Source organism: Chelonoidis abingdonii, chromosome 26, assembly GCF_003597395.2.
Source record: "Chelonoidis abingdonii isolate Lonesome George chromosome 26, CheloAbing_2.0, whole genome shotgun sequence".
NCBI lineage: Eukaryota > Metazoa > Chordata > Testudines > Testudinidae > Chelonoidis > Chelonoidis abingdonii.
In genome coordinates, this window is record NC_133794.1 from 11,705,544 (window position 1) to 11,732,890 (window position 27,347).

A 27,347-nucleotide genomic window follows, 5' to 3' on the forward strand; every position below is an offset into this window, starting at 1 on the left:
ACATGACGGAACCCCTAGAGGATACAACTACACTGCATACTAAGCTAAGTCTGAGACCAAGCTCCCCTTGTGTGCACACACAAATGGCTTCAGGACACCGACGGCTCCACAGACCCTGCTTGGGTCCCACTGTGACTCAAGTCCAATTCCTGTCATTTTGCAGCGTGGACACAAGTCAAGCCGCAGCCTATCCTTCTCTCTAAGGCCTGGGTGGTAAAGAACATGGCACATGGAGAAAAAGAAACTCCCTCTAACCCTTCTTATGGATTACATCAAGAAGCGCTCCTTGCTGTTACTGTCAAAGGGGTGGACTGGATTTGGATCTCCATGAGCCAGGCAGCAACCTGGGTACGTGCTAGCATCGTATGCAGAAGTGTTTTCTTCTTCACAATCAGTGTGTATTAACTCCACGTATCCCTGGGCGGCACGCTGCATAGGCTGGGCCTTCCCAAACAGCCAACCTTGGCCCCGCCCATATTCCTCCCCAAAGCCCCCTCCTGCTTGTCCTTTCCCCTTGCCCCCAGGCCAGGCAGGCTGCTTCTCTTCAGAGAAGCACGTGCTTCTCTTCAGAGAAGCACGTGGGGCTGGACTTGGGGTGGCTGGGGCTGCCCACTGCTGGGGGGCCCCCGGGTGCTGCACCACCTGCTGCTTGGGGGCGGGGCAGGCGCTGACGGCTGCGAGAAAGAGGGGCTCCGGTGGGGAAAGGAGGCGGGTCCTCAGGCGGGGCTGGCTGGGGGCTAGCCTCCCACAACCAACGGTTCACCTGCCACCCTTGTGCATATCAGATTCCTTACACTGATTCTTACTGGTATCAGAGAAGCACCTACAGGCCCTGCCCACCTGAGCTCAGAGCCCTGTTCTGCTAAGAACTGAACATAGTACATACTGAAAAGCTTACAATTTAAACCAAGGGAGGGGAAACTGAGGCACAGGGCATGACTTTGTCCAGGGTCTTGGGATAGAACCCAGGTCTCCTGGCTCACAGTCCAGTGGCTAGTGAAGCACATGGCCACATCTGACAGCTATCGGTTTCATCCGTTTTGTTGACAGGCAGAAAACTCAACGGAAAGACCTTGCCAGAGTCTGCTGGGAGAGCTAGGATTAGAAAATCAATTGAAATTGGGAGTATATTTTTCAGGAGACCTTTTGGCCAACTCAGGAGGTTTTCTAGGTTTTGGGCATTTTCCTTATCATTTGCATTAATCAACAGGTGTGGGGTGGAACAGTGAAACAGCACAGTGTAGAGGGCCTCGTACCAGTTGTCCCTCCACAAGTGGTCTCCAGGTTTGGCTGCACGTCTTCTCTTCCTGGTTCACTTGTTTCCACAGGGCAGCTGCTTGCGACCTCTCCAGCTGTTGCTTCCAAAGCTTTTCCATCATCCTCTGCTGGAAGTGGGGCGTCCACTCCCACTTCCAGCACTCGGATAGTCTCGTGACTTGACATCACAATGACCTAGAAGCAGACAGCAAAGCATAAGTAAGATCTCAATGGGCACAAACCCTGAAAGAGACGAACAAGAAGAAGGCATGATTCTCTCGGCTTCACACTCTCCATCCACAACAAAAGGCAGAGCTAGACTGTATCCATCTATCTATCTATCTATCTATCCATCCATCCCTATACACATCCATCCATAATCCATCCCCATACATAGCTGTCTATCCATTCATGCCCATACACATCCATCTATCTAATCTATCTATCTATCCAGCTATCCCTATACACATCTGTCTATCCAGCCATCCCTATACACATCTATCTTTCTATCTATCTATCTATCTATCTATCTATCTATCTAACCCCATATACATCTGTCTGTCTATCCAGCCATCTCCATATCTATCTGTCTGTCTGTCTAATCACACTAGGTTCAGCTGTAACTTTTTCATCACCATTCCAGTTAGTCAAAAACAGCCAGGCCAGATCCTCAACTGGTGTAAATCAACTGTAGCTCCATCAGTCATTGGGTCACCTCTCCAGCTGGTGAGAGCTGGCCCAGCTCCACTGATGTCACCGGGGCAGCCCCTCAACTGGGGTGAATCAGTACAGCTCTATTGAAATCAATGGGCCGAAGCCCCAGTGGGTGTAAATCAGTGACACTCCACTGAAGCCACTGTTGATTTATACCCACTGAGGCTCTGGCCCTGAGCACGCTGGCAGTGTTAGAAGGGCAAGATATTCCCAAGCCTGATGGCAGGCTCTGCTGCCACAAACCCATGGAAAGAAACCAACATACTTGCTCGTTAACCGTCAGGGAAGTTTCCTGGGGCTGCACGTCCATGACTGGTCACTGCGCGCTGCGGGGGGTGGGGTGGACTCACTCTCCACATACTGCAAGCAAGAAGACAATGGTCACAAGAGCATCTTCTACTAAACCGGTGTCACGCCCGCCACGGGGTCAAATCTTGGAACAACTTGCAAGAGTTGAAGCAACACGCATCCTTGCATTTCACACCCTGAAGCAACACAGGAACAGTCCCGAGACCAGCCTCTCTTCGCACTGTGGGGTAGCTGATGGAGCGAGGCACAGGCAGCCTGGCTTCTCCATACCACTACACCCTGTAGAGCTGTTCAAACCAGTGCAAAATGCTCCTCTTCCAAACCAGTTCCGCTTTGCAACAGATCTCTGACTGCAACAAGTGCAGGGCAATGGAAGGTCAAGTGTTGGGAGCACAGGCGCTGACCTTCCTTTTTCCCAGTGGGTGGCTCCACACCCGGCTCCACCCTGAGGCTCTGCCCCTTTCCAGAGGCCCTGCCACGCCTTTTTCCACCCCAGTTCTGCCCCCTCTCTTGAGGTCTCCTACCCTCCCCTGAGCGCTTCCTTACCAGCCGCCCAACAGCTGATCGGTGGCCCCACCCAACAGCTGATCGGTGGCCCCACCCAACAGCTATGGTTGGTGGGTTCTGAGCATATCCTATTTTTTTTTCCATGGGTGTTTGAGTCCCGGAGCACCCATGCAGTTGGTACCTATAGTTTGGAGCCAGGGCTCCCAGGTTCTACTCCTGGTTCTACCACTAACTTCCTTGGGGAAAGGGTTGGTATGCACGGTGTCCCCTTCTCTATGCTGGGTGTGGGAGGCGGGTGAGCTAATATTGATCATATCTCACAAAGGGAGTGTGTGTGTGTGTATGAAGGGAACTGTGTGATTCACTTAGTAAAGCAGAAGTGCTGAATAGCCAATGAGAGAAGAAAGAGGCGCTGGAAATTTCACTAAAAATACCCATCCCAACTCCACCCAAAAAAAAGCAATGGATCAGTGCAAGAATGTCTATTGATTGGGAGGAGAAAACATCCTGGATGAGAATCTACCAAGAGAAAAGCGAAACCCGCCCCTCAGGATCAAACCATTCTCCCTCTCCTTGGAAAAACAGACTCTCGTTAACACACTTCTTTAGGCTGGCATTTTCCTCTCCCGCTGTCCAGGGGGGTTACGCGCCTAACTCCCATAAACCCACTGAAAATTCCAGCCTTAAAGAGCAGCTATTTCCAAAGAGGACACTGCCTCTTCACCCGGCACAGGACCCTCAAGGCACTCAGGTCTTTGAAGGCTTGTCCTCGGCCATCCTGCGTCTCTGCAGGGGAACACAAGGGGCAACAGATTTAATTTGCTCTTTCTTATAAGGATCCTTTCTTGATGCTGGTTTAAATTTCCTGGTGGGCAAGATTTGTTTTGGAAGGATCTTAGCGCACCTGTTAAAGAGGAAACCAAGCCTCTCATAATGGCCTTTGTGAGTTTATTTGCTCACTTACCGTCCCCTCGCTGCCTTACAGACGTGTAATTGCCTTTAGAAGAGGCTGATGAAATTTTTATTAGGAAGGGCTTTGGGATGCATTTAACCGGCCAGGCTGCTTGACATTCAGAACTACTTGATGCAGGCGTGAAGGTGTCCTTGTTTACACAGCTGTGGAGGAGTTGGGTCAGGAGTTACTAGCAATGGAGAAAAGCAGCAGAGAGACCGCAGACGACTTCTGCCTCAAGCCTCTTTGTGAACAGGGATGCCAACCCTCCCGGATTGGCCGGGAGTCTACCGGAATCTGCCTCAATCTCCTGGTGTCTATTAAAAGCAATCCAGCAGATTTTAATACATCAAAAGTCTGGTCAATGGCACAACAGGGCTAAGGCAGGCTCCCTGCCTGCCCTGGCTCCGTGCGGCTCCCAATAGTGGATGGCATGTCCGGCCCCAAGGTGCAGGGATGCCCAGGGGGTCTCCGCATGCTGCCCTCCGCGTCCCATGGGAACTGCGGCCAATGGGAGCTGCAGGGGTGGTGCAGGCAGGCAGGGGCAGCGTGCAGAGCCACCTGGCCAACCCTGAACCTAGGAGCTGGACATGCCAGTCACTTCCGGGAGCTACCCAAGGTAGGCACCACCTGGAGTATGCACCCCTCACCTCCTCCCGCACCTCAACCCCCTGTCCCAGCCCTGAGCTCCCTCCCACTCCCAAACTCCCTCCCAGAGCCTACACTCCCTCCTGTATTCCAATCCTCTGCCCCAGCCCTGAGCTACCTCCTGTACCCCAACCACCTGCCCCAGCCTGGTGAAAGTGAGTGAGGGTGGGGGAGAGAGAGCAATGGAAAGAGGGTTGATGGAGTGAGTGGGGGTGGGGCCTCTGAGAATGGGCGGGGCAGGGCATCAGGGAAGGGGTGGCGCAGGGGGCGGGGTAAGGGTGTTTGGGTTTCTGTGATTAGACAGTTGACAACTCTACTTGTGAACATGTCTTGTTGCTAGGGTCTTGCCTACATGGGAGAGTTTAACAATGTGGAAATATAACTTCAGCCACTCAAGGCAGGACTAAATATGATCTTTTCTAGACCAGCCCTGACAGGTGTTTGTCCAACCTGCTCTTAAAAATCTCCAATGATGGAGATCCCACAACCTCCCTAGGCAATTTATTCCAGTGCATAACCATCCTGACAGTTAAGAAGTTTTTCCTACTGTCCAACCTAAACCTTCCTTGCTGCAATTTAAGACCACTGCTTCTTGTCCTATCCTCAGAGGTTAAAGAGAACAATTTTTCTCCCTCCTCCTTGTAACAACCTGTTATGTACTCGAAAACTTTTATCATATCCCCTCTCAGTCTTCTCTTCTAAACAAACCCATTTTTTCCAATCTTTCCTCATAGGCCACGTTTTCTAAACCTTTACCCAATATGAATTATGAATAAAGCAAAGAATTCTCATAGGTCGAGATTTTCAAAATTGACTAATGTTTTTTTCCTGGGTGCCCAACATGAGAAACCTAAAAAGGGCCTGTTTTCCAAAGTGACATGGACACTGACTTTCAGCTTTTCCTGGGGGTGCTCCACCCTGAGGCCCTGCTCCCACTCCACCCATTCCCCCAAAGCGTCACCCTCGCTCCCCTCTTCCCCTCGAGGCCTCACCCCTTCCCTGAGCGTGCCCTGCCTTCGCTCTGCCTCTTCCTACCCTCCCTCCTCCCAAGCGCTTCCTGCCTACCACCGAACTGCTGATCGGCAGGTGGCTTTTAAAGATTAGCACTGGGACCATGGAGCAGATGTTGGGTGTGCATGTTATTATGATATGCACTGATGTTTTAATAGTATAGGATGAAATCCTGGCCCCATTAACATCAATGAGGCCAAAATGACACCAATACAATAATCAGTGTGTAGTAACTGGGTAGTAGTATCCCTTTAAAGTGTATGTGAAATTACTGCATCCTTCACTCTTTACACAACAAACGTAACAGGAAGGAACCTCACAGAAACACAGCGGAGTCCAAGTAACTATGTTTACTAACTATATACAACAAGCAACCTATATACATATACATGCTGCTGGTAGCAGTCTGTTGGCTTCTGAAACATAAAACCCAGTGAGCGCCATTAGAAGGCTCACAAACTATTTAAAGGGACACTGCCCACCTCCTAGCTGCTGCACACACTAAACTGGGAATTTAGTTGCTCATCTCCCTTTAAAACTATCCCCCTAGTTGGCTTTGACAATCGCAGCCTAAACATTCAAACAGATCCCAGGGGCGCTGCCGAGAACTAGTGCCATCTTCTCTGCTACGCTTGGTGGCTTTTAATAGGTTTAGATCCTGCTGCCTGAGTGAGTGAACTGATTGAGATCAGCCCAGTGACTGATGTGTAATATTTGATAAAAGTTTTTAAATCCCACTTTGACTTCAGAGTAGCCAAACACCATGGGATGTCGGTGCATGCTTTAATTAACAATTTATTCCAGTGCAACAGCGAACAGAGTCAGGGGCCATCAGGTAGCTCTTCTACGCATCTGGCGTTATTAATAGTTAATTAGTTCTCCTACAGCCAGAGCGCAGCAACCGGCAGGAAAAATTGGAGCGAAGGGCACTTGCTGCGCCAGGGATGCGCCAGCGAGAAGAAAAACCAGAGAATTAAAGCTGCAAAACCTCCTGTGACAAAGACGAGATGAACCGAATGGACAGTCATTCCACCAGGAAGGGAAGATCTGTGAGCTGGACACAGTGGTGGTTACCGACTGGGTTGCTGGTCTCCTGGCAGTGGTAAGACCTGCTGTGTGTCTCTGGGAGGAGACTGTAAGCTCTTTGGGGCAAGGACTATCCTACACTTTACAGAGCCTACCACAATGAGGTCACTATCTCACCTGGGGTTTCCAGGTCCTAGTATAATGCAAATCGTAAATAACTGTTGACCCCACAAAAAGACTCTCTGGATAAGTTAGAGCAGCTCCAGGGCTGTTCTATCTTCGAGCAGCTTTTCCCAGGTAGTACCGCCACCTGGGATCCCCTTAGCACTAGGTATTATGGTCCTTCCTCTTTCTGTCTCCTGCACTTGAGCTGGTAAGAGAAGGACAGCACAATTATGCACATGACAGCTCTTTGCTGGAGAAATTCTCCTCTACCCTTTGTGGCTCATTCACGACCCCTCCATGCTGCTGGAAAAGCATACAGAGACTGGAGTAGGGAAGCAGAATCAGCCCCCTGTCAATTAGAAAGCAGGTTTCATAAATAATGCTGCAATTTTTTTAAAGGCATTGGCCCAAATTCAGTCCTGGTAAAGAATAACTCAGTATAGTTCTCATGCTAATCAATGGAAACTCAGCCTGTTTATACCAGGGCTGAATTTGGTTTGTCCCAGGAGGTAGGAAGGCAGAGAAATGTCCACTAGAGAGATCATTTTTATCAGGCCTTGTCGACACGCAAATTCGAACTGGTTAGTTAAACAGGACACTCTGATTTCGGTTTCAGAGTGATTTCTAACAGTTTAGTCTAAATTCCTTACTGTTTTAAGCTAAACCGAAATAAGCCTGTTTTCAGCCAAAAATCACAGTCCACAAAGGGGTTTGCACCAGCATCACCAAAGTGATTGAAATTCACCCCTTTCATTAAAAAGATTCAACTTTCTTGTACAGACAAGACCCAAGACCTGCTTTCTCTGTTGCTGCTGTGCTATTAAATAATACTGTTTGACAGAGACATCTTTTGCATACAGGCATAATTAAATCTGCAGTAAAATCTTCCAGCTTTGCAAACACAGGACGTGAATAAACAGCAATGAGCGATACCAAGGCTGCTGCGTACAGAGACCAATTAACTAGCTGTTTCTGAACAAATTTGGCAGGAACATCTGTATCTATCCATCTATCTAAAAATAAAAGGGTTGAGGACATTGTTAGCTGGGGTGTTCGCTGTTTGCGCAGGCATATATTTTATTTATGAAAGGTTTCTGTTAAATACGTTCTAAAAGCAGCCTGAAATGTTGTATCACCTCATCAGTCTAAGCAGCAGAGGGCGGAAATTTTCACCCAACCTGCTTTCACTAAGAATTTTCCTACTGCCTTCAATTAGAATAGGGTCCATCCAATGCTGAAGGCCTTTAAAAATCCCGTTCACAATACTTCAGCCTTGTGTACATACAGCCATAATGTTTTTCCTGTTTAGAGCTGGGGCATAATTGTACGGCAACAGTGTTAAATCGGTATCATCCCTTGGTCTGGATCCGGTTAGACTGCGGAGCCTGTCTTTTTTCCCTTCTGTCTTTGTACAGCACCTTGCACAATGGAGTCCAGGGCCATGACTAGGTGCTATGGTAACACAAATACACCTCTACCTTGATATAACACAACCCGATATAACATGAATTCAGATATAACGCGATAAAGCAGTGCTCCGGGGGTGGGGGTGGGGGCGGAGCTGTGCACTCCAGTGGATCAAAGCAAGTTCGATCTAACGTGGTTTCACCTATAACATGGTAGGATTTTTTGGCTCCCGAGGACAGCGTTATATCGAAGTAGAGGTGTACATAAAATAAGAATAGTAATATAAAGATGCTTACACCTGTAAAGCTTACTCCTGTCATTTCATTTTAGGTCTGCTCTACACACAGTTTTCATACTGATTTAATGATTTCATTTAAGGTATGTATAACCTAATTCTCAGCCAGGTCTATGCCATAGAGCTTTGCCGGCTTAGCTACATCAGTTAATACTGTAAAAAATCACACTCCTAACCGACACAGCTATACACGTACATTGGCTATGTACAGTGGCAAAGCCAGACAGTTTCTATGCAAAAGAATAAATGGACACAAATCAGACGTCAAGAACTGTAACATTCAAAAACCAGTCAGAGAACACTTCAATCTCCCTGGTCATTCAATAACACACTTAAAAGTGGCCATTCTTCAACAAAAAAAACTTCAAAAACAGACTCCAATGAGAAACTGCAGAGCTGGAATTAATTTGCAAACTGGACACCATCAAATTAGGCCTGAATAAAGACTAGGAGTGGATGGGTCACAACAAAACTAATTTCCCCCTCCTGTTATTCGCACCTTCTTGTTAATTGTTTGAAATGGGCCACACTGGCTTACCTTGGCCTCATTACCACTACAAAAGTGATTTTTCCTCCCTTGGTATTCGACTGTTGAGAACAGCCCACTTCCACTTTAATTGAATTGCCTCGTTAGCACTGACCCCCCACTTGCTAACACAACTCCCATCTTTTCATGTACTGTGTACATACACCTGCCTACTGTTTTTTTTCCACTGCATGCATCTGATGAAGAGGGTTTTAGCTCACGAAAGCATAAGCCCAAATAAATTTGTTAGTCTCTAAGGTGCCACTAGGACACCTTGTTGTTTTTGCTGATACAGACTAAGATGGCTACCACGCTGAAAGCTATACAAGCAATCCCCCTGTGTAAAAAGCGGCTCATCTCTGTAAGTGTCCTTCTGCTGGTATAGTTTATGTTTCTTAGGGAGGTGGTTTCAAGTGTCCGGGATCCAGCCAGCTTTGCCAATATAGCTATATGGCAGAGCTTTTGTAGTGTATACTGGCTTCCCGGTTTCCTTCCCACATGGGAACCAACTATACTGGTAGAAGCACATTTATACTCGTAGAACTGCATGTACATTAAGAGGGTTGTATCACTTTAATTATACATGTATAAAGCAAAACAATTTTTCTGTGTGAACAAGCCCCTTTAAGCACCTTTGTACCAGCATAACTGTGTCCACACTAAAGGGTTTTACTGCTTTAACTACACCTGTTTCTAAACCGCTATAGTTAAATCGGTAAAAAATGGGTGTGCAGACTGACCCTTATCGTGGCGTAACCTGTAGCTTGGGCAGAGGCACCTGCGCTAGCTCTGATCTAGCAAGCGTACGAAAAATAGCATTCAGCATAGCCACACCTGCATGGGCGGTGGGAAGGGCTAGCTGCCCTGCGTACAATCCCATCTGAAATCCTCGGAACGCACTTTGAGTGGCTAGCCTATTCCCAGCCGCGGCTACACTGCTATTGTTAGCTCACTAGCTTGACCAGAGCTAGCGCAGGCATGTCTGCCGGAGCTGGAAATTATACCAGTGTAGACAAGCCCTCAGAGGCTAGAGAAATACAGCTGCTGATTCCTGGTAAGCCTTCCTTCATGCACTGCACCCTCACTGGGAGTCTGTCATCAAAATCAGGTGCCGTGTATCTCACAGCGCAGTAAAGCTGATTGGGAATTTTTTGATGGAAAACGTTTTCATCGGAAATTGCCCATTTAATGAAGCCAAAACTTTTCACGGGAAAGGGGGGGCCAGTCTCGACAAATTTCCCCTCTCGATTATAAAGTTCTGAAAATGTCAAAACGACCTTCTCATTCCAAAATTTAAGATCGTTAGAATTTTAAAAATATATCAAAAATGGTCAAAATCGAGGCCGCGCTAGGCACCCACGGGGAGATTACTTGATATTCAGTGGACATATTCCTAAAAAGCCAGCGCATATTTAAAAAATAAGCAGACATCTGTGCCTCACTGCAACTTTCCTTTGCAGTGAACGCTCACGCCAGGACCAGCTGTTTAAAGAAAGGTATAATTCCAAACACACTCTCTAGTGACTGAGAGAGTGTCATTCTTGGCAGGAGATAGGACTGAGCAATTATTAGCTGGTCTGCTAGAAAAATCACAAGAACCCAGGAAATTCTGAGTTCTAATGTTGGGCACTCATTTGCTTTTCGGCTTTGGGCAAGGTACAGTCTTGGGAAGAGACGAGAGGGTTTTGTGCACTTGCCTCCTGTAGGGAGCTGGGCAAATTCTTCAGCGTGATCAGCTTCTGATTTCACTTGCTGGGCTGCAAAATAAGAAGGCTTGGTGCTGAAAATGCCCCAGCTCTCTTGGTCCTCCCAAGAGGATTCATCTGCTCCCCAGTCACATCCCTCCTGTTTGTGCATTTTAGGAACGTCTCCAGGAAACGGTGAAAAACAAACAAGATCCCATGCGCCTTCCCAAGGAGGCACATGGGCACAATGGAGTGTTTAAAAAGCAGCATAATCCTTTATAGTTACATACGCTTTACGGCGCCTTTGCACTGCCAGAGAGGTATAAAATGGCCTTTGTGTAAATTCGAATGAAGTTTAGTGCAAGATGTCTTCTTCAAAGTTTGCAGAGGATTAAAAAAAAAAAAGGCATCTTTCAACAGAGCCTTGGAGTTCTGCTGATCAAAGCAGCACTAAAAACTGCAGCAAAGAGCAGCATGAGATGGAAAACATACTTGTGGCTTATAGAAAGTTTATCTCTGCACAGATCTACAGCAACCAAACATGCTGAAGAATCACTTTTCAGACTCTCAGGTATATTCTAACAAGACTGAATAGGACACACTAATCAGGTTCTAGCTACTGTATTTATCAGAGCAGGACACTTAGATCTTTTCAGGCCTTCCCACTGCGGCAGAGTCAAATAATGGGCAGAGAAGAGAAGCCGAGATCTCTCTCACTGTTGTGCAAAGAGACCAATTAGCGTGATGGATTATTAAACAGACATTTCATAATGTCAAGCTCAATGCAGTTCTGTGGCGTGGCTCGGGCCGGCTCTTGTTTCGCAGACGTTCTGCAAGTGTGTCGTACCATTTCAGTTTGCTTCTTCGCACATTTTTGCAATTAATGGGACAAATCATTTGCCCAGATGGTGGTGTTAAGTGCACGCAGCACGAAAACAGCCATTTCACAACAGATGGTGACAAGGAAATGAAACGCACAAACCAATACTACTACTGCTGCTAATAAAAAAGAATTGGAAAAGAGAGGGAGAAGATGATTTACGACACTCCAGTTCTCACTGTGAAGATAACTGTTGTGATAATTACTAGTGTTGATGAGTCCGAGATGTGACTGCCTGGATCTCATTCCAGGGGGAATCTCACTTTGAACAAACATCTGACAGGTGAGAAGCCCGAAGAGCCAGATTTTCAACTTATGCCCTCAATTCGGCATTGGTGAGGCCTCATCTGGAGGACTGTGTCCAGTTTTGGACCCCACACTACAAGAAGGATGTGGAAAAATTGGAAAGAGTCCAGCGGAGGGCAACACAAATGATCAGGGGGCTGGGGCACATGACTTATGAGGAGAGGCTGAGGGAACTGGGATTGTTTAGTCTGCAGAAGAGAAAGTGAAGGGGGATTTGATAGCTGCTTTCAACTACTGAAAGGGGATTCCCGAAGAGGATGGATCTAGACTGTTCTCAGTGGTGCAGACCGAAGAACAAGGAGCAATGGTCTCAAGTGCAGTGGAGGAGGTCTAGGTTGGATATTAGGAAACACTGTTTCACTAGGAGGGTGGTGAAGCACTGGAATGGGTTACCTAGGGAGGTGGTGGAATCTCCTTCCTTACAGGTTTTTAATGCCCGGCTTGACAAAGCCCTGGCTGGGATGATTTAGTCGGGAATTGATCCTGCTTTGAGCAGGGGGCTGGACTAGATGACCTCCTGAGGTCCCTCTCAACCCTGATATTCTATGATTCTATGATCTACGGACACAGATAGGTACCTAGCGTTGTCTTCAAAAATGCCTAAGCAGACTGGGCCCTCAACTCCCAGAGAATTCAATGGGAATTAGAGGAGTAATGTGCTATGAGCCTTTTGTAAATCCCACTAAGCACCTATCTGCATCCTTAGGTGCCTTAAATACCTTTGAAAAATGAATGCCCATCCTCACTGGAGTATGGTGAGGACTCCCGCACTGAGGTGTGTTATATGCTCAGGTACTAAAGTGGGGAGTGCTGCAGAAATACCAATAGTACCAACTAAATTCTGTGTCTGTTGGAGTGAGTGACAAAGTTCCCATTGATTCGATGGGAGCAAGTTTGGAACCCACCGGGAGGGGCCCCATGAGCCTGCAAGCAAAGGGAATAATAACTAATGATAATAAGAGTTCTTGTCGTCCGTAGCTTTCAAAGCACTTTAGAAAGGAAGTCAGCACCATCACCCCCATTTTACAGATGGAGAAACTGAGGCATGGAGAATCTGAACCGTCTTCCCTACCAATCTGAAATGGTCCCTGGGCTCTACTGTAAGGCAATGAGCCCCAACCTTCTGGGACACTATGCCACTTCACTAGGCCAAGGCAAGGCTCTGGTTACCTCATTGCTGACCACCACTTCCAGTTTCGTTACACCAGTGCTAACCCATCAGGGAGTGTATCCTAAGTACAACTGAGGGTTATAGCATGCACACACTGAATGGAAAATGGACAGCAGCAATGCACTGAGGCTCAGTATTAACGGGGCTAGGGAAAGTGGTTACCCATTACAAAAGGCTGAAATTACAGTGCTGATATCTGCATCAGTGGTTAAGAGCATTAGAGGAGACTAAGACATGAGCCATTAGAAGCTTTGAGACCACAGGGCCTCTCACTTTTGCCATCCAGAGTTAGGGCTTCGACCATGCACTCTGGTCCCCATACAGCAAAACACTTAAGGATGTCATGTGGTTTTAACATTGAGCAAGGTGAGTGATTTCATATGCATGTGCTGAAGAGCTCTAATAGATTGGGATCAAAGTACTCAGTATCTTGCAGGATCAAGCCCATAAACCAATTTCACAGTCACTCGGGCTCATATTAGGGCTGGCGGAAATTGACATTGTTTCATGGGCTTCAGTGGGGTTATGCTGATTCATGCCAAATGAAAATCTGCCCCTCATTTTTGTAGTGTTCCCAATTTGAAAAGCCATTCCGCACAAAATGCATGGAGTTAAAGGTTATTTCACTTGTATGTGACTAAATCAGGGGTCAGCAACCTCTGGCACACGGCTCACCAGGGTAAGCACCCTGGCAGGCCGGGCCAGTTTGTTTACCTGCCAAATTGGCAGGTTCGGCGGATCGCGGCTCCCACTGGCCGCGGTTCGCCGTCCCAGGCCAATGGGGGCAGCGGGAAGTGGCATGGGCGAGGGATGTGCTGGCCTTGGCTTCCCGCCGCCTCCATTGGCCTGGGATGGCGAACTGCAGCCAGTGGGAGCTGCGATCCGCTGAACCTGCCGATGTGGCAGGTAAACAAACTGGCCCGGCCCGCCAGGGTGCACACCCTGGTAAGCCGCATGCCAGAGGTTGCCGATCCCTGGGCTAAATGCTTGTCTTCATGAGGAAACTGACCAGAACTGTTTTTGTAGTTTATTTCACAATAGTTATCTGGTCAATTTCTCCCTGCAGACAAGCCCTTATTCTCATTGTTTAAGTGGCCTGCAGAGATCATTGTTATCTTCCAGACTGGTTACATTTGTATCTCTTGAGAGATCAATTACATGGACAAACTTGAACTCACAAAGACCATAAACATTTTCTTTTCCAATGAAGCCACGGAAAGGTCTAAACTGCAATTTAATTAAATTAAAACCTGCATTTAATCATAAAAAGCCATTCATCATCACACGAGTCCAAGCACAAATGTTATGCCTCATGTTTAATCTGCCTCTTTTCCGTTCATATTTGTTTTCAGAATATTAAAGACATTTCAACCTGGTTTTGTAATTAATTTCTCCCCTTCAACAGCCTCCCCCCCACAAAAAAACCCAAACCTTTGTTTGCATTTCTACCAAACCTTTCTTCTAGGAATCTCAAAGCACTTTACAATTAGCCTCACAACCTTCTCGGAGGAAGGCAAATATTAGCAACCACATTTTACTGAAAGGGAAACTGAGGCAGAAGGAGTAACTTGTCTATCAGTCTGCCAATGAATCACTGGCAGAATGGACACTATAACTCAGGAGCACACAAACCCTGGGCTCCTTTTCAACCAACCTACCCATTCTTTCTACGGTTCTGATCTAGGCTCTGATCCTGGAATCAGGTCCCCAGAGAGACAAATTCAATTACAACATCAGAGCCCTGGAGGAGAGGCCCCCTTTTAGTATGGCTGAATCACACTTTGCTTCTTACAGTCTGAAGCAGTGTCCAGGTAGAAAATGAAAAGCCCCTCAGTCTTAAATCCCAGTTTAGTGTAATTCTATCGTGGGAGGAGATAAAATAAACAAGCCAATCTTGCTCCAAGGCAGATGCTCATGTCAGTTACCGTCTGTCATATAAATGGCGATTATGGGCAACAATTTCCAAAGCTCCTCAGTCATTTAGGAGCACAAGTCCCATTTTTAAAAAGTGACGTCTGCACTTAGGCTGAGATTCTGAGGTATTTAGACACCCTAGCCCCCACTGAAATCACATTTTGAGTATTTATCCAATTAATCCTTTCCAGCCTCACTCTAATATAATAAAACAGTAATAATATGCAGCACTTTTCATCAGTAGAGCTCCACTGCACACAGACGGTCAATATCATTATCTCCATTTTACAGATGGGAAAACTAAGGTAGGGGGGCGGTGACGTGACTTGCCCCACGGTCACACAGGGGGCCAGTGGCAGAGCCAGGAACAGCGTATGACAAGTGGACAGGATGCTGGTCCTTTTCTCTGCAGCATGTTGCTTAACTCGACTACTCAAAATCACGTTTACTCGTCAGGCTAGAAACATACACACGCACCTAGGCACGGCAGCAGGGCAAACTTCCAGCACCCACACTCATCTCTTAATGTAGCACAAGACTTATTCCCAGAGCAACCAGCATGGCTCGAGTCTCATTTACAGTAATGCCCCTTCCCATCACCGTGGCTCTCCAAGGAGGCCGGGAAAGTGCATGTAAATGTAACATATGCTCATCTGAAATCCCCATTTGCACCAGAATGGTGCAAAGTGGTCTTAGTGTAACTGAGCATCAGCTATACGGTGAAACTGTTCTACAAGTCACCATTACAGGGCAACCCCCAACTGTTTGCTGAAACAAAACTTGATTCCCCTTTCTGAAGGCAAAAATAAAACCACGACCAAAATCCACTTTACATAATGGGGGGGGGGAACTTCAGTTCCATGCTTGGGAACTTAAAAATGGCCAAACCAATGTTTCTGAAAATATGCATTTGCTCCCCAGGGAACGTCCCCTGCTTGGCACATTTCAGAGTGAAGTTTTATGGCCATTTAAAAACTCCTAAAGATTTGTGGGCGGGGGGGGGGGGGGGAATGAAAAACCAAAGACAACATCTGATCAGAGTTGGATTTCATGCATCTGAAGATGTGGGTTTTTACCCATGAAAGCTTATGCCCAAATAAATCTGTTAGTCTTTAAGGTGCCACCGGACTCCTTGTTGTTTTTGTGAATACAGACTAACACGGCTGCCCCCTTATACTATCTTCGAAGACAGAGATTTCTGCCACTGGGATAACTTTGGCGCGTATGGCAACTCCCCAAGGCTCTCGGTTACTATCTCCTACAAGAGGAGTGAGCCTCTTTCCTGGAAAGCTTGTGCCAGGGCTAGGCCAGGCCAGCTAACGCAACTGACCGAATCAATGGAAACTCATTTGTGACACAGAAAGGACGGCCGCTCCAACGCTACCTTAACGCTATGAAAATCTGTACTGGGCTGCTAGAAAGAGGGCTGTCATCAGATCAGGCTGCTCAGCTGACCTAATATGACAGTTTTGTCAGCAGAACAAATTACAAATTGGTTACTGTTAAGTGTACTTTGAGACAAATAGCTGTGGGACGCAGGCCGCCTGTAATGAACCGCGGCTTGGAGTTGAGTTTCAGAACTGAAGAAATCACAAGAGGGAATTCATGTCTGCAAAGCACATGCAGCTTCTGCAAACTTTAAAGAGCACCCGCCATCCGCAAGAATGCCTCATTTTGCGTTGACATACTTACTGGCTTCTGTGCAGGGGAACTAGAGGTTACTTGCATTTGCCAGTAGTTTGCTGGCAGTTTTTGAGCCCTGATCCTGCAGTCGACTGCGCATGGGCAGACTCCAAGGGACTTCAAGGAAAGCCAGGGACAATTTGCCAATCCATTAACCAAAACACTTGCCCTTCCCATTTCAAGGCAAGCAGAGCAGTGAGTAACGAACAGGAGGCTTGCATCTGCATCCAGAACATTTTACTAAATACATTAAAAATAAAAAGAACCCAGAGGTGACCCAGTAACTCCTGCCAATTTCTGGGTTTAACTCTTAGTTATCTGCCAAACCCTCTTAGCGCTTTTAAAATAAACTTTTGTTTTCCCTGCTTTTCACGTGTTACAATCGCTGCAACCTTCAAAATAAGGACGATGCTCTATTAGAGAGACAGTGCGACCCACTGGATTAGGAGATCTGTTCCTAGCTCTGTCATTGATCTGCTGGATGACCTGTGGCAAATCACTTAATCACCCTGTGGCTCTGTTTTCCCTCCTACCCTTTGTCTATTTTGACTGTAAGTTCTCCAGGGCAAAAACTCTCTCCCTATGGGTTTGTCCGGCACCCAGCACAAAGGTTCTACTGTAATACAAATCCTAATAATACGTTTGCTTGACGTCTTCCTGAACTTTGTCAGTGTGGTCTTGGAAGCCATATTTATACGTTTACAAGTATCTCGGACTACACATACCTTACTCGCTCCTGAGAGGGTTGGAAGTATTACTATCTTTGTTTTACTGATAGGGTATTGAGAGATTATGTGAATTGCCCAAGGTCAGATGAGAAGCCTATTGCAGAGCCAGGCACTGAACTCAGATCTCCTGAATCCCAGTCCAGTACATTAACCATAAACTCAGTCTACCAGTTGTGAAGGAAGTTCGTAATATTGATGCCGATAGGCCCTGCAAACATAAAAACATGTCACCTACCGAGCAAGCCTAACCTAAAAAAAATGCACATCTTGCAGCTGTCCAACAGGGTGACACTGGAGTAATATTGCAGACACCTAACATTCCCACGCCTACTCAGTGAGGGTAGTGAAACCACCACCACCACGTGCGTATTTGTGAGGGGGATGCGTGAGAAAAATCGTCTGGTTGCTGCTTCATATTTCATGCACAAAAACATTTCCTGCAAAACGTGAGGCAGAGAATAAAGCCAGCTCCTTGGAGCCAGGGATGGGAGGTCACACTGCTGAGTGCATCAAATGCAATGTTGCCAGGCATTTCTGTGTCTCTGATCGCCCCCCACTGGCAGGGAACTGTCAGGACATCTGTCTCAACAGGTGTTTCCTGGTCAAGGTCTATTAGTATTTAAAGCCTTTAATATATAATGCTGGGGTATGTCAGGGTTAAGTAAAGACCTGGATAGCCGCTATCATGGTAACAGGGAGTGAGGCACAGGCAGGCACTGTTTCTTCACTTGATAAACTTGCCATCCTTTTCTCTTCCCTTCTGCGTTAAGGCTAGATAAACGCTGCAGCTGCATAAGGAAAGTGGTTGTCTGAAGGATTCCCTTTGTGTGAAGATGTGTTATCTCCCCTCTCCCTTCCTCTCCCAGCTCCGGGTCATGGCCCCTTCCTAGGGTGACCAGATGTCCCGATTTTATAGGAACAGTCCCGATTTGGGTTTTTTTTTTCTTATATAGGCTCCTATTACCCCACACCTCGTGTCCCGATTTTTCACACTTGCTGTCTGGTCACCCTCCTGCTTCCTCTCTCCCCTGGGAACTGCTCACTAAGGGAACTTGTGGCTACAATTGCTGCAAAGAAATGTACCTTCGAGGTAAAAATGTCTGTAGCCTATGCTTAATGCTGTAAACAGTAAACAGTGGCAGGTATAATTATATTCAGTATATAGCTATTAATATTCATTATATGGGCATTCACATTATTAAATTAGGGTTTTGGGGAGCGTTATGGTAAATGTGAGTATTTACAGATTCACTTAGATAAACCATTGTGACGTGATTAACTCGGGGCTTACTCGACAACTGGGTCGAGGGGAACAAGTAATGGAATAAAGGAGTCCGTTTACTCAATATGCCTCTGGGTCAGCCTGCTCCTTCTTTCTATCTCTACTATGTAAGTGCTGTCTGTGTTGGGGGAAGAGCAGCCTATGTCCTAATACCCTGTCACAAGCAAGTACAACCATTACCATTAGAAGTGCTGGCTGTACCAGGTTGGCATCTTGAGGGGACGAGACCATGGAGCTCGCCTCTTTCCATATACAAAACCCAGCCAGTGCAGCCTTAAGAAAACTCCAGAATCTTTTGTTTCCGTTCCCTTTGGTAATTCGTATTTATTTGTATCAGAGTAATGCCTAAAGGCCCCAGTGAAAAACCAGGGACATGTATTTAGCTACTGGGGTGTCTGTCATACTGATCACTGTTGTTCAGGGTGCCCGGCAGCCTGTGGGTTTGGGGTGCCATCAAATTCACCATTATCCTCTATTGCTGTGGTGCGAATTAGCATTAGCAATAACACCCACCTTTCATCTACCTCTTTTCATCAGCAGACCTCAAAGTGCTGGACAAAGGAGGTCAGTATCATTTGTGCCCATTTTACAGACGAGGAAACGGAGGCAGGGAGGTGATGTGACTTGCCAAAGGTCCCCAGCATGGCAGCGGCAGAGTTAGGCATAGAGGCACTTCCCTGGGAGGTACTTCTCTCTGACTGAGCCCCTCTCCCTGCAGGGGCACCTAGCTCAGGGAATGCTTAAAGGGGTCCTGGCCAGAGATAATACAAACCCCCAGTTTGCAGCAATTAGCCCCAGTAACATATTCCTCAACCTCAGGGGCGGCCACTCCCCAGCCACCCCGGGAGCTCCAGCACCCAGAGCAGGGAGGCTCCAGCATCCAGCGCAAGAGGCAGCCCCACCCCACCCAGCCAGGCATGAGCCAGAGCCCAGCAGGGAGGAGAAGCCCTCGCACCCGAGTCCCTGCAACGCGTCTCCCTCCCAATCCGGCAGCTCAGCCCCATGGCCCGGCAGCTGCTCCCCCAGAGCAGTGCCTCCGCAGCCCCCAATGCAGACTAAGACCTCCCCGGGTCCCGCCGTCCCCTCGCCGCCTCCAGCACAGCGCCCCCCTGGGCGGGCACAGCCCGGTCCCCGCAGCCCGATTCGGGCCGCTCCTACCGCGGTCCCTTCCCGGCTCGCCCCCAGCCCCCGATTCCCGGGCTCCCCCAGCCCCTGGTTCCTCCGATCCCCGGGTCCCCGTAGCCCCCGATCCCAGGGTCCCCCAGCCCCTGACTCCTCCGATCCCCGGATGATCATCAGCTCATTCAGGTGCATTTACTGGAGTTTAAGACCCCCAGCCCGATCCCCTGGACGCCCCCAGCCCATGGTCCTCGTCCCCGTTCCCCGATCCTCGGGTTACAGTAGCCCCCGATCAGGTCCTCCAGTCCCGATTCTGTCCCCTTACCCCCGATCCCCGCGGTCCCCCACCCCCGATTCCCGTTCCCCCACCTTGACTCCTCATCCCGTCGCCTCCATCCCGGGCTCCCCCACCCCGCTCCCAGCCTCATACACCCTCACGTCTCGTGGCTCCTGATCTCTGGTCTCTCAAGCGCCGATCCGGCGCTCGATCCATGGGGTCCGCAACCCCGGAACCCTCAGCTCCCGACCCGGGGGCCCCGATCCAACCCCGGCTTCCGCGCCCCGGGCTCTCCAGCCCCTGGGCCCCCCCGATCCTGGTCCTCCGGGTCCCCCACCGGGGCTCCTTAACCCGGCTCTCTGCCTTCCCGACCCCAGCTCCCTCGATCCACGACTCAGTCTACTCAGCCCGTCTCCCGGGCTCCCCGGCCCCGTCCCCCAGCTGGCCGGCCCTGTTTCTCTTTATCATAAATATATAAATTATGATAATTAAGACCATTGCATATTCACGAACCGGGTCCCCCGCCCCCTCCGCCCCTGCCGCCCGCAGCGGCCCCAGCGCACCCCCTCTCCCGGGCCCCGCACTCACCGCGCCGGCACCCGCTCGCCCCCCGCTCGGGCCGGGGCTCCAAGCCGCTTTTTTGCTGGGAATAATTAACAATTCATCTCACAGCAGCGGAGCGGAGGCTGCTGCACACAAAGGGGGGGTAGGGGGGGAAAGGAGGCGGCAGCCCCCCCACTCTGCCTGCCTAGCCCAGTCCTTGCTCCGAGACCCCCGGGGCTCTGCACCAGGCCGCCCCCGCTTACAGCCGCCCCAGCCCCGGGCCCCCGCTTGGGGGGGGTGAGGGGGAATTTTTTGGTTACTTGGATTTTTTTAGCTGCTGCGTCATGAACATAATTTATGCAAAGGCCTTTGCCGCATCCCGCAGGCTGCAGAGCTGGCCGCGGCCTCGAGGGGGCGCAGGGACACCCCCCCCGTACAACCCTCCCTCCCCCCAAAATCTCCCTGTATAGCCCCCCCAACCTAACCTGAAAAGTGTCCCTTTTGTATAAGACACTTTGCGTTTCCTCTCCCAGCACTTGGCAAACATGAGCTGGTTAATAGAGCCCAGTGGGGGGACTCTAAGACATGGGTGGGAGGGGTGTGTGAAACCACTGCCCCCCCCACCCCCAAGGTTATACAGCAAGTCACCCCTGACAGAGCTCAGAGAAGTAGTTCTGACTTGCTGATTCGTTCCTCCCAGCCTCCCTTAAACTGGCTCATCAAAACCCTAATGTAGCATTTAATAATAATAAATTAATATATTAATAATAGCATTCACATTAGCCGCCTGGGGGCAGGACAAAGGACTCTCACTGTTTCCCCACCTTATCTGGCTCTCTCATGGGGCGTAGCATGTACCTGGAAATCTGCGCACCAATAAGGTTGCCTCCCATCCAGGTTTTCCCATGATCGTTCCTTTTCCGAGGTGCCTGTCCTGGGAAATTTGTACGGGTGCTCAGGACACGCTGCCAGCTGTCCGGTGTTATGGCATCAGGATCTTCCTGGCTGTCCTGTTTTTTTGCTCCTCAGAGGGAGCAACCCTGCCCACCGCCCTTGTTATAAAAACAAAACTATACCATGAAAACTGTTCCTAGGGGCCAGCAAAATTAGCTGGCGGGGGGTGGGGGGGAAGGGGGCAGGTCTTCCGTTAACTGTACTGGAAACCTTGAAGATACACTTTAAAGCAGGGGTTTGGCTCAGGGAGGAATAGCGCAATTATTGCAGTTCCCTTCCGCACTTTGCAAGAGTAATGTTGCAAGAGTTACACTTTATTCTGTGGTACTTTTACTCTCGTTACTAGTACGCTCCAAGCACAATATGCAAAGAAGCCTGCACTCCATACTATCTCTAGCGGGACCAAAGGCGGCTTGTGGTCTGGCTGTCCCTCCACAAGGCCTGTCCTAACTATTATAGTTCAGGAGCCAAATTCATGATCAACATTACCCAAAAGAACCACAGTAGTCACTCTCTCTCTATATATATATACATGTGAGACTGACCAAGTATCCTACAAATGGTTAAGAACATAGTAAAAACATCCTGATTGGTTAATAACTTAGATTGGTTAATCATTAAAGCACAGGGTGTTTTAATATCATGTGCTGCAAAGAGTCAGAGACCCATGAAAGAGCTACTTGTGACTCCCGAGCCTTGCCTGAGTCTCTCTGTTGTACTATTATTTTATAAAGACATCCTGGCTGGCCTCTTGAACCTACCTACAGGCCTATATGTCCCAAAGCAGACCTGTGTTCATACACACTTTGATTTATGACACAGCAAGTGCTGTGGGAGAGATCTGTGCCTGTACTTAAAAAGCCTGATGAGAATAAAATGTATCAACTCCTCACAAGCAATGCAGTCCCAAGGAAATTAAATATTGTGCTTCAGTGGGTTTGTTTCATCAGGAGAAGAGAAGACTGAGAGGGGACATGATAACAGTTTTCAAGTACGTAAAAGTCTGTTACAAGAAGGAGAGAGAAAAATTGTTCTTCTTAACCTCTAAGGATAGGACAAGAAGCAATGGGCTTAAACTGCAGGAAGGGCGGTTTAGGTTGGACATTAGGAAAAACTTCCTAACTGTCAGGGTGGTTAAGCATTGGAATAAATTGCCTAGTGAGGTTGTGGAATCTCCATCATTGGAGATTTTAAAAAGCCCGTTAGACAAACACCTGTCAAGGAGGTCTAGATAATACTTAGTCCTGCCGAGTGCACGGTACTGGACAAGATGACCTCTCGAGATCCCTTCCAGTTCTAACAAATTTATCTGAGCATAAGCTTTCGTGGGCTAAAACCCACTTCATCAGATGCATGCAGTGGAAGATACAGTAAGAAAATATATATACACAGAGAATATGAAAAAATGGGTGTTGCCATACCAACTGTAATGAGGATAATTAATTCAGGTGAGTTATTAGGTGAGCTATTAGCAGCAGAAGAAAAAACATGTTTGTAGTTCTATGATTCTATGACATGTGCCTGCCAAACAACCCTGCATTCCTTAGCTGTCCAGGTTACTTGCTTTCTCCTAGTGCTTGACCCAAAGCTCTTGAAGTCAGAATGATTCGCATTGACTTCAAGGACTTTGGATGTAGACCCCAGGGATTAATAGTTGTTGGGATAAGGAATCGGGCTGTTAACTCAGTGCATTGCTATAGCTTGGCTCAGCCTAGTGCTTGGGCTGCAAACCTGACACTTGGGTTCAACATCCACCCACCTCTGCTACAGGCTTTATGTGTAACTGTGTGGGCCAGTCTCTTTGCTGTGAGCCTCAGTAATAGTGGCTGACCTCACAGAGGTGTTGTATAATACATTAAAGATTGTGGCGTGTTTACGGTAATGGGGACCATATAAGCATAGAAGCAAGCTACCTCTAAACCACACAGAGCCAAATTAATTCCTAACGTTACTTCACAGTCACTCAATTTAGGTGTGAATTTTGACTTTGAGACTGTATTCTACATGAGGCAGGGACTGTCTTTGTTTGTTTTGCTCAGCAACAAGGACATCATCAAGTAAATAGATGATAATCATATGCAGGAAAGTGATGAACTGATTATTTTTATTGAAGTGGCAATATATGTATATATATAAAAGAAGACTTTCTGAATTCTATTGAGCACTTGTATTTTTTGTGTGTGATCATTCAGGAAACCTTTGTCCAGTTCACTTCAAATTTTGTACAAGAATTCTACCTCCGTTTCAGATCTAACCCACCAATTTTGAGGCAGATACGATTCTTTTATAGATTTTAGGTGGTGAGGGAGGGGAATCAGGCTTGTAAAGGAAACTTGGTTGCAACTTGAACTTTGCCACTCCATAAATACAAGGAACACAAATATCTCTTTTAACTATATACCTCATTAAAAGCATAGATGCAACATTTGCAGTTTTTCAAAGCAAGCCAACTTATGGACCAATTACAGCTAGTTTTGACTCATTACAAAAGAACATATAGTAAGTTATTAGTTTGCACTGTGCATGTTTTAAAATGTATAATTGGATAAATTGTAACTTCTTTCTTATCTTTAAGCAGGAATAAGGGGGGAAAAAGGCATGTCTCAATTGCTGGTGCCTCTTAAAAACAAACAACAAATGGTCTGATAAAGAATGATTATTTTTACCTTATTCTTTCACATCTAGGATCGATTAGAAAGAATTACGTCTGTTTCTCTTTACAGATAAGCTATTGGATTAATTTTAAATTACTGCCTTAAAAGGCATGTTTTTGAGTTCACCATAAGATATTCAAAATGTGCCTCTAAAATACATTTCAGGATATATGTGAATTTATATAGCACAGTTTATAAGAGATGCATTAATTTTTTAAAATGTGTAAATACTATTTGTAATTTTTTGGGGGCTACCCTTGATTCTGCATCCTATTTCTATACACAAAAATGTTTCTGGAATGAAAATAAGCTAAATTAGACTATCCCATCTCTATTGGCATAACATGATATTTAGTACTAATTAGTAACAAATCTATTTTGTAGAGGAACTCAGCAAACATGATATTATGTAGGCAGTTCTCTCTGAGGTCCTGATTCAAGAAAGCACTTAAATACTATACATTGACTTCAAAAGGAGTTAAGGATGTGTTTAACATTAAGCACACACTTACATGATTTCCTGAATTAAGGCTTGATCCAGATGTTAATACCAATGCACAAATATTAACAAATGCACAACCAATGGTGACATTTTTTTAAATAACTAAATCAGTTATGTTAAAATGGCTTTGCATCAGTACAGCTATTTGAGACTCTGCAGTACAATTCTGTCGAGAATCTGGTTTGCATATGCTGTACTGTGATTATGAATATTTAAATACTTCCATCGAGTTGAATTTCAGACTCATTTACATACATTGGCATACTATTAATATAATACATATGGGGAAAGGGTACACATTGAATTTTTAATTTATTTTGAAGCTGAATTGATTTTGCGAGTTCCAGAACTATTTCTTTGGAAAACAGCTTGTTTAACGGGGAAAAAAAATGATACAGTATTCATACTAGGGTGACTTTCAGCAATTATGAAAAATCAGGACAGAATGTGGGGCGTAATAGGTGCCCATATAAGAAAAAGCCCCGATTAGCGGGACTGTCTCTATAAAATCGGGACATCTGGTCACCCTAATTCATATGTTTGATAAGAATAGCTGGCAGGAATAAAATTCTGCCTATCTGATTGTTATCAAATGCCCTTTCCTCCAGTGCCTCCTCTGTCCCCAGAAACTCATGACAGAGGGCCAAATTAGTATTCTACCTCTCGTCTTTTTCTTTCTCGCTGACTTAAGGATTTAGCTTCCCTAACCACACACAGCACTGGGCCAGATCAGTGTTTGCACCTGACTACGTGGTGACTGACACATCTCACTCTCTACAGAAGACTTCAGTTCCACAAGTGCTGAATATCATGCCATAAACCAGTTTCCCTCCAAGGTTCTGGGGAACCCTGCCTTCCCCCACAGCACAAAATCCAAGCAACAGAAAGCCCAGCATTTCTGTTTGATTTAGCAAAATACGAAGATCCCATGGGGTTACGCACTTTTGCCATATCAGTACGCTTTGATGCTTTGCTGAATAGGGAGGGATTTAAGCAGATGCTTCAAGTTAAGCATGTGCTTAATGCTTTGCTGAATCAAGCCCTTCTCAGTTTTCTCCTCTAGAGCTGTAAATAGGATCATGATTTTGCACTGCAGTTTCAGACACTTCCCGACTTCACTGGTTTTGAGGCTTAGTTTACTCATGTGGGGTGAAATTCTCACTCTATTGCCATCAGTGACAAAACTCCCACTGATTTAAATGGAGCCAGAATTTTGCCCATTGTGATTTGCAAGTAGGAGGTGCCATAAGGTAATGAACAATTAATTTGTATTATTATAATTAGTTTTACACTAATTAGGGGCCTAATTCTGCATGATCCTGAGCAGCCTCAACTCCTTTTAACCTTCAACTACTTACATGAGTAAAGTTACACTCATGGCTGTTTGCAGGGGCAGGGACTTCACAGACATGATTTCCTTTCTTTCAAGTAGAAACAACAGAAACAGTCCAATTCAGTGTCACTGTTCGCCAGTGTTAAATATTATCCAGTAAAGTAAATAAGTAACTCGAGCTCTGCTCTGGACTTACCCTTTGCCAAAACCAAACTGAACGTACACTCATCTATTTTGCATTTTATTTGTACAGTATCATCATTGTGCTAGGAAAGCTGTCCCATTGCCATTTGGAATTACCCAGGGCAGGAAGCACAGCCCTTTGGCACGCAGCTAAATGTTCAAAAGTAGCCTCTAATTTTAAGTGCTTCAGTTTTTGGCGATTCAGCTCAAAACCCTTCGGGCCTGATTTGTAGCGCCAGTGACATCAGTTGGAGTCTGAAAATCAGGCTCAAAGTCTATCAGTTTGGCTACTCAAAACAAAAACAAACAAAACCCTCCAAAAGAATGCATGCTTTCCCTTTTCCAGCATAATGAAATCTGGTGAGCAAAAACAGGATTCATAACATACACGCTTTCAAATAAATTAGGACTTGATCCTTTCTGGTTATGAGCTCTGTCACCTCTCACTAATCTGAATGCGTACTGGGGGGCTTCATCACCTTCTCATCTAATCTAATCAGTACCTTGCAGGATTGGGCCCTTGCAGAAAGGCAGCAGAACTCAAGTCACCATTTCAGAAACCATTTTCTAGTATGTGACAGGAAAACGATCTGCCACGTCTCCTGATGGAGACTCTCATTCCTTCGTTTGCTCTTGCTGCTTTCATTTTTAGCGCTGTAAAACTGGGGCTATTTTATACAAGCAGGTTTCAAGCTATCTACACAGATCTCTCCTCCGCTTTAAAGGGTAAATATTTTTTTATAGTTCCTGTACAATAATGAGGTGAAGAACATTTTATGCTCATAAATTATTTATAAAGCCCTCACAGGCATCGCAACTGATGTGCATATTCATTAGTAGCCATGTACATTATTCATGAGGTGTTCACTTAAACAGTGAGAAGCAATGCAATTGTTGATTGAGATGCCTAAAAATTAGCTTGGTAAAAGGTGTGTATGGCGGGGAGAGTGGGGGGTTTCACCCCCAAACCAGATTGCATCAGGAAAGTTTGCATATAAGAGGCAAGATAGAAAGTGGCATTTTTTTACTCATGCCCAAAATATAAAATATGCATCTGTTCTATTTATAAAGAAGGAAGATTTGTACTTGTGAAATCTGATAGTCATATTAAGGGAGAATAGTTACAAGCCCTTCATTTCATCTACCCAAGGGCCTCTGACTAGAAATTTTGTTCTAGCATCTTTGACTTTGTGACTGTCAAACCAGTGTTATGACAACAGGTAGGTGCACAGGAGCTGATCCCCAGAGCACATGGTTTGTTTCAGTTCTGTAGGTTCTGGTTTCGAAGGTGCTGAGCTTTCTTGTGTCCCAAGGTT

General features: G+C 46.6%; 1 protein-coding gene across 7 annotated transcripts in view; it reads right to left on the reverse strand.

Moving 5' to 3' along the window:
- POU6F1 (POU class 6 homeobox 1) overlaps nt 1-20,707 on the reverse strand; it is a 36,306-nt gene extending 15,599 nt beyond the window's left edge. For 3 of the 7 annotated variants that reach the window (XR_004374549.2, XM_032786844.2, XM_032786843.2), the window contains exons 1-3: nt 20,451-20,706; nt 2,237-2,331; nt 1,257-1,452 (exon numbers count right to left, since the gene is read on the reverse strand). Coding sequence is in view for 6 of the 7 variants with exons in the window: in XM_032786844.2 (XP_032642735.1) it covers nt 1,257-1,452; nt 2,237-2,281 (241 nt within the window). In the remaining variant the exon portion in view is untranslated. Of the gene's footprint in view, nt 1-1,256; nt 1,453-2,236; nt 2,332-16,465; nt 16,697-20,450 lie in introns of all 7 variants that reach the window. The other 4 variants (XM_032786846.2, XM_032786845.2, XM_075061276.1 and 1 more) reach the window with 3 other exon arrangements.
- Nucleotides 20,708-27,347: the final 6,640 nt, after the last annotated feature.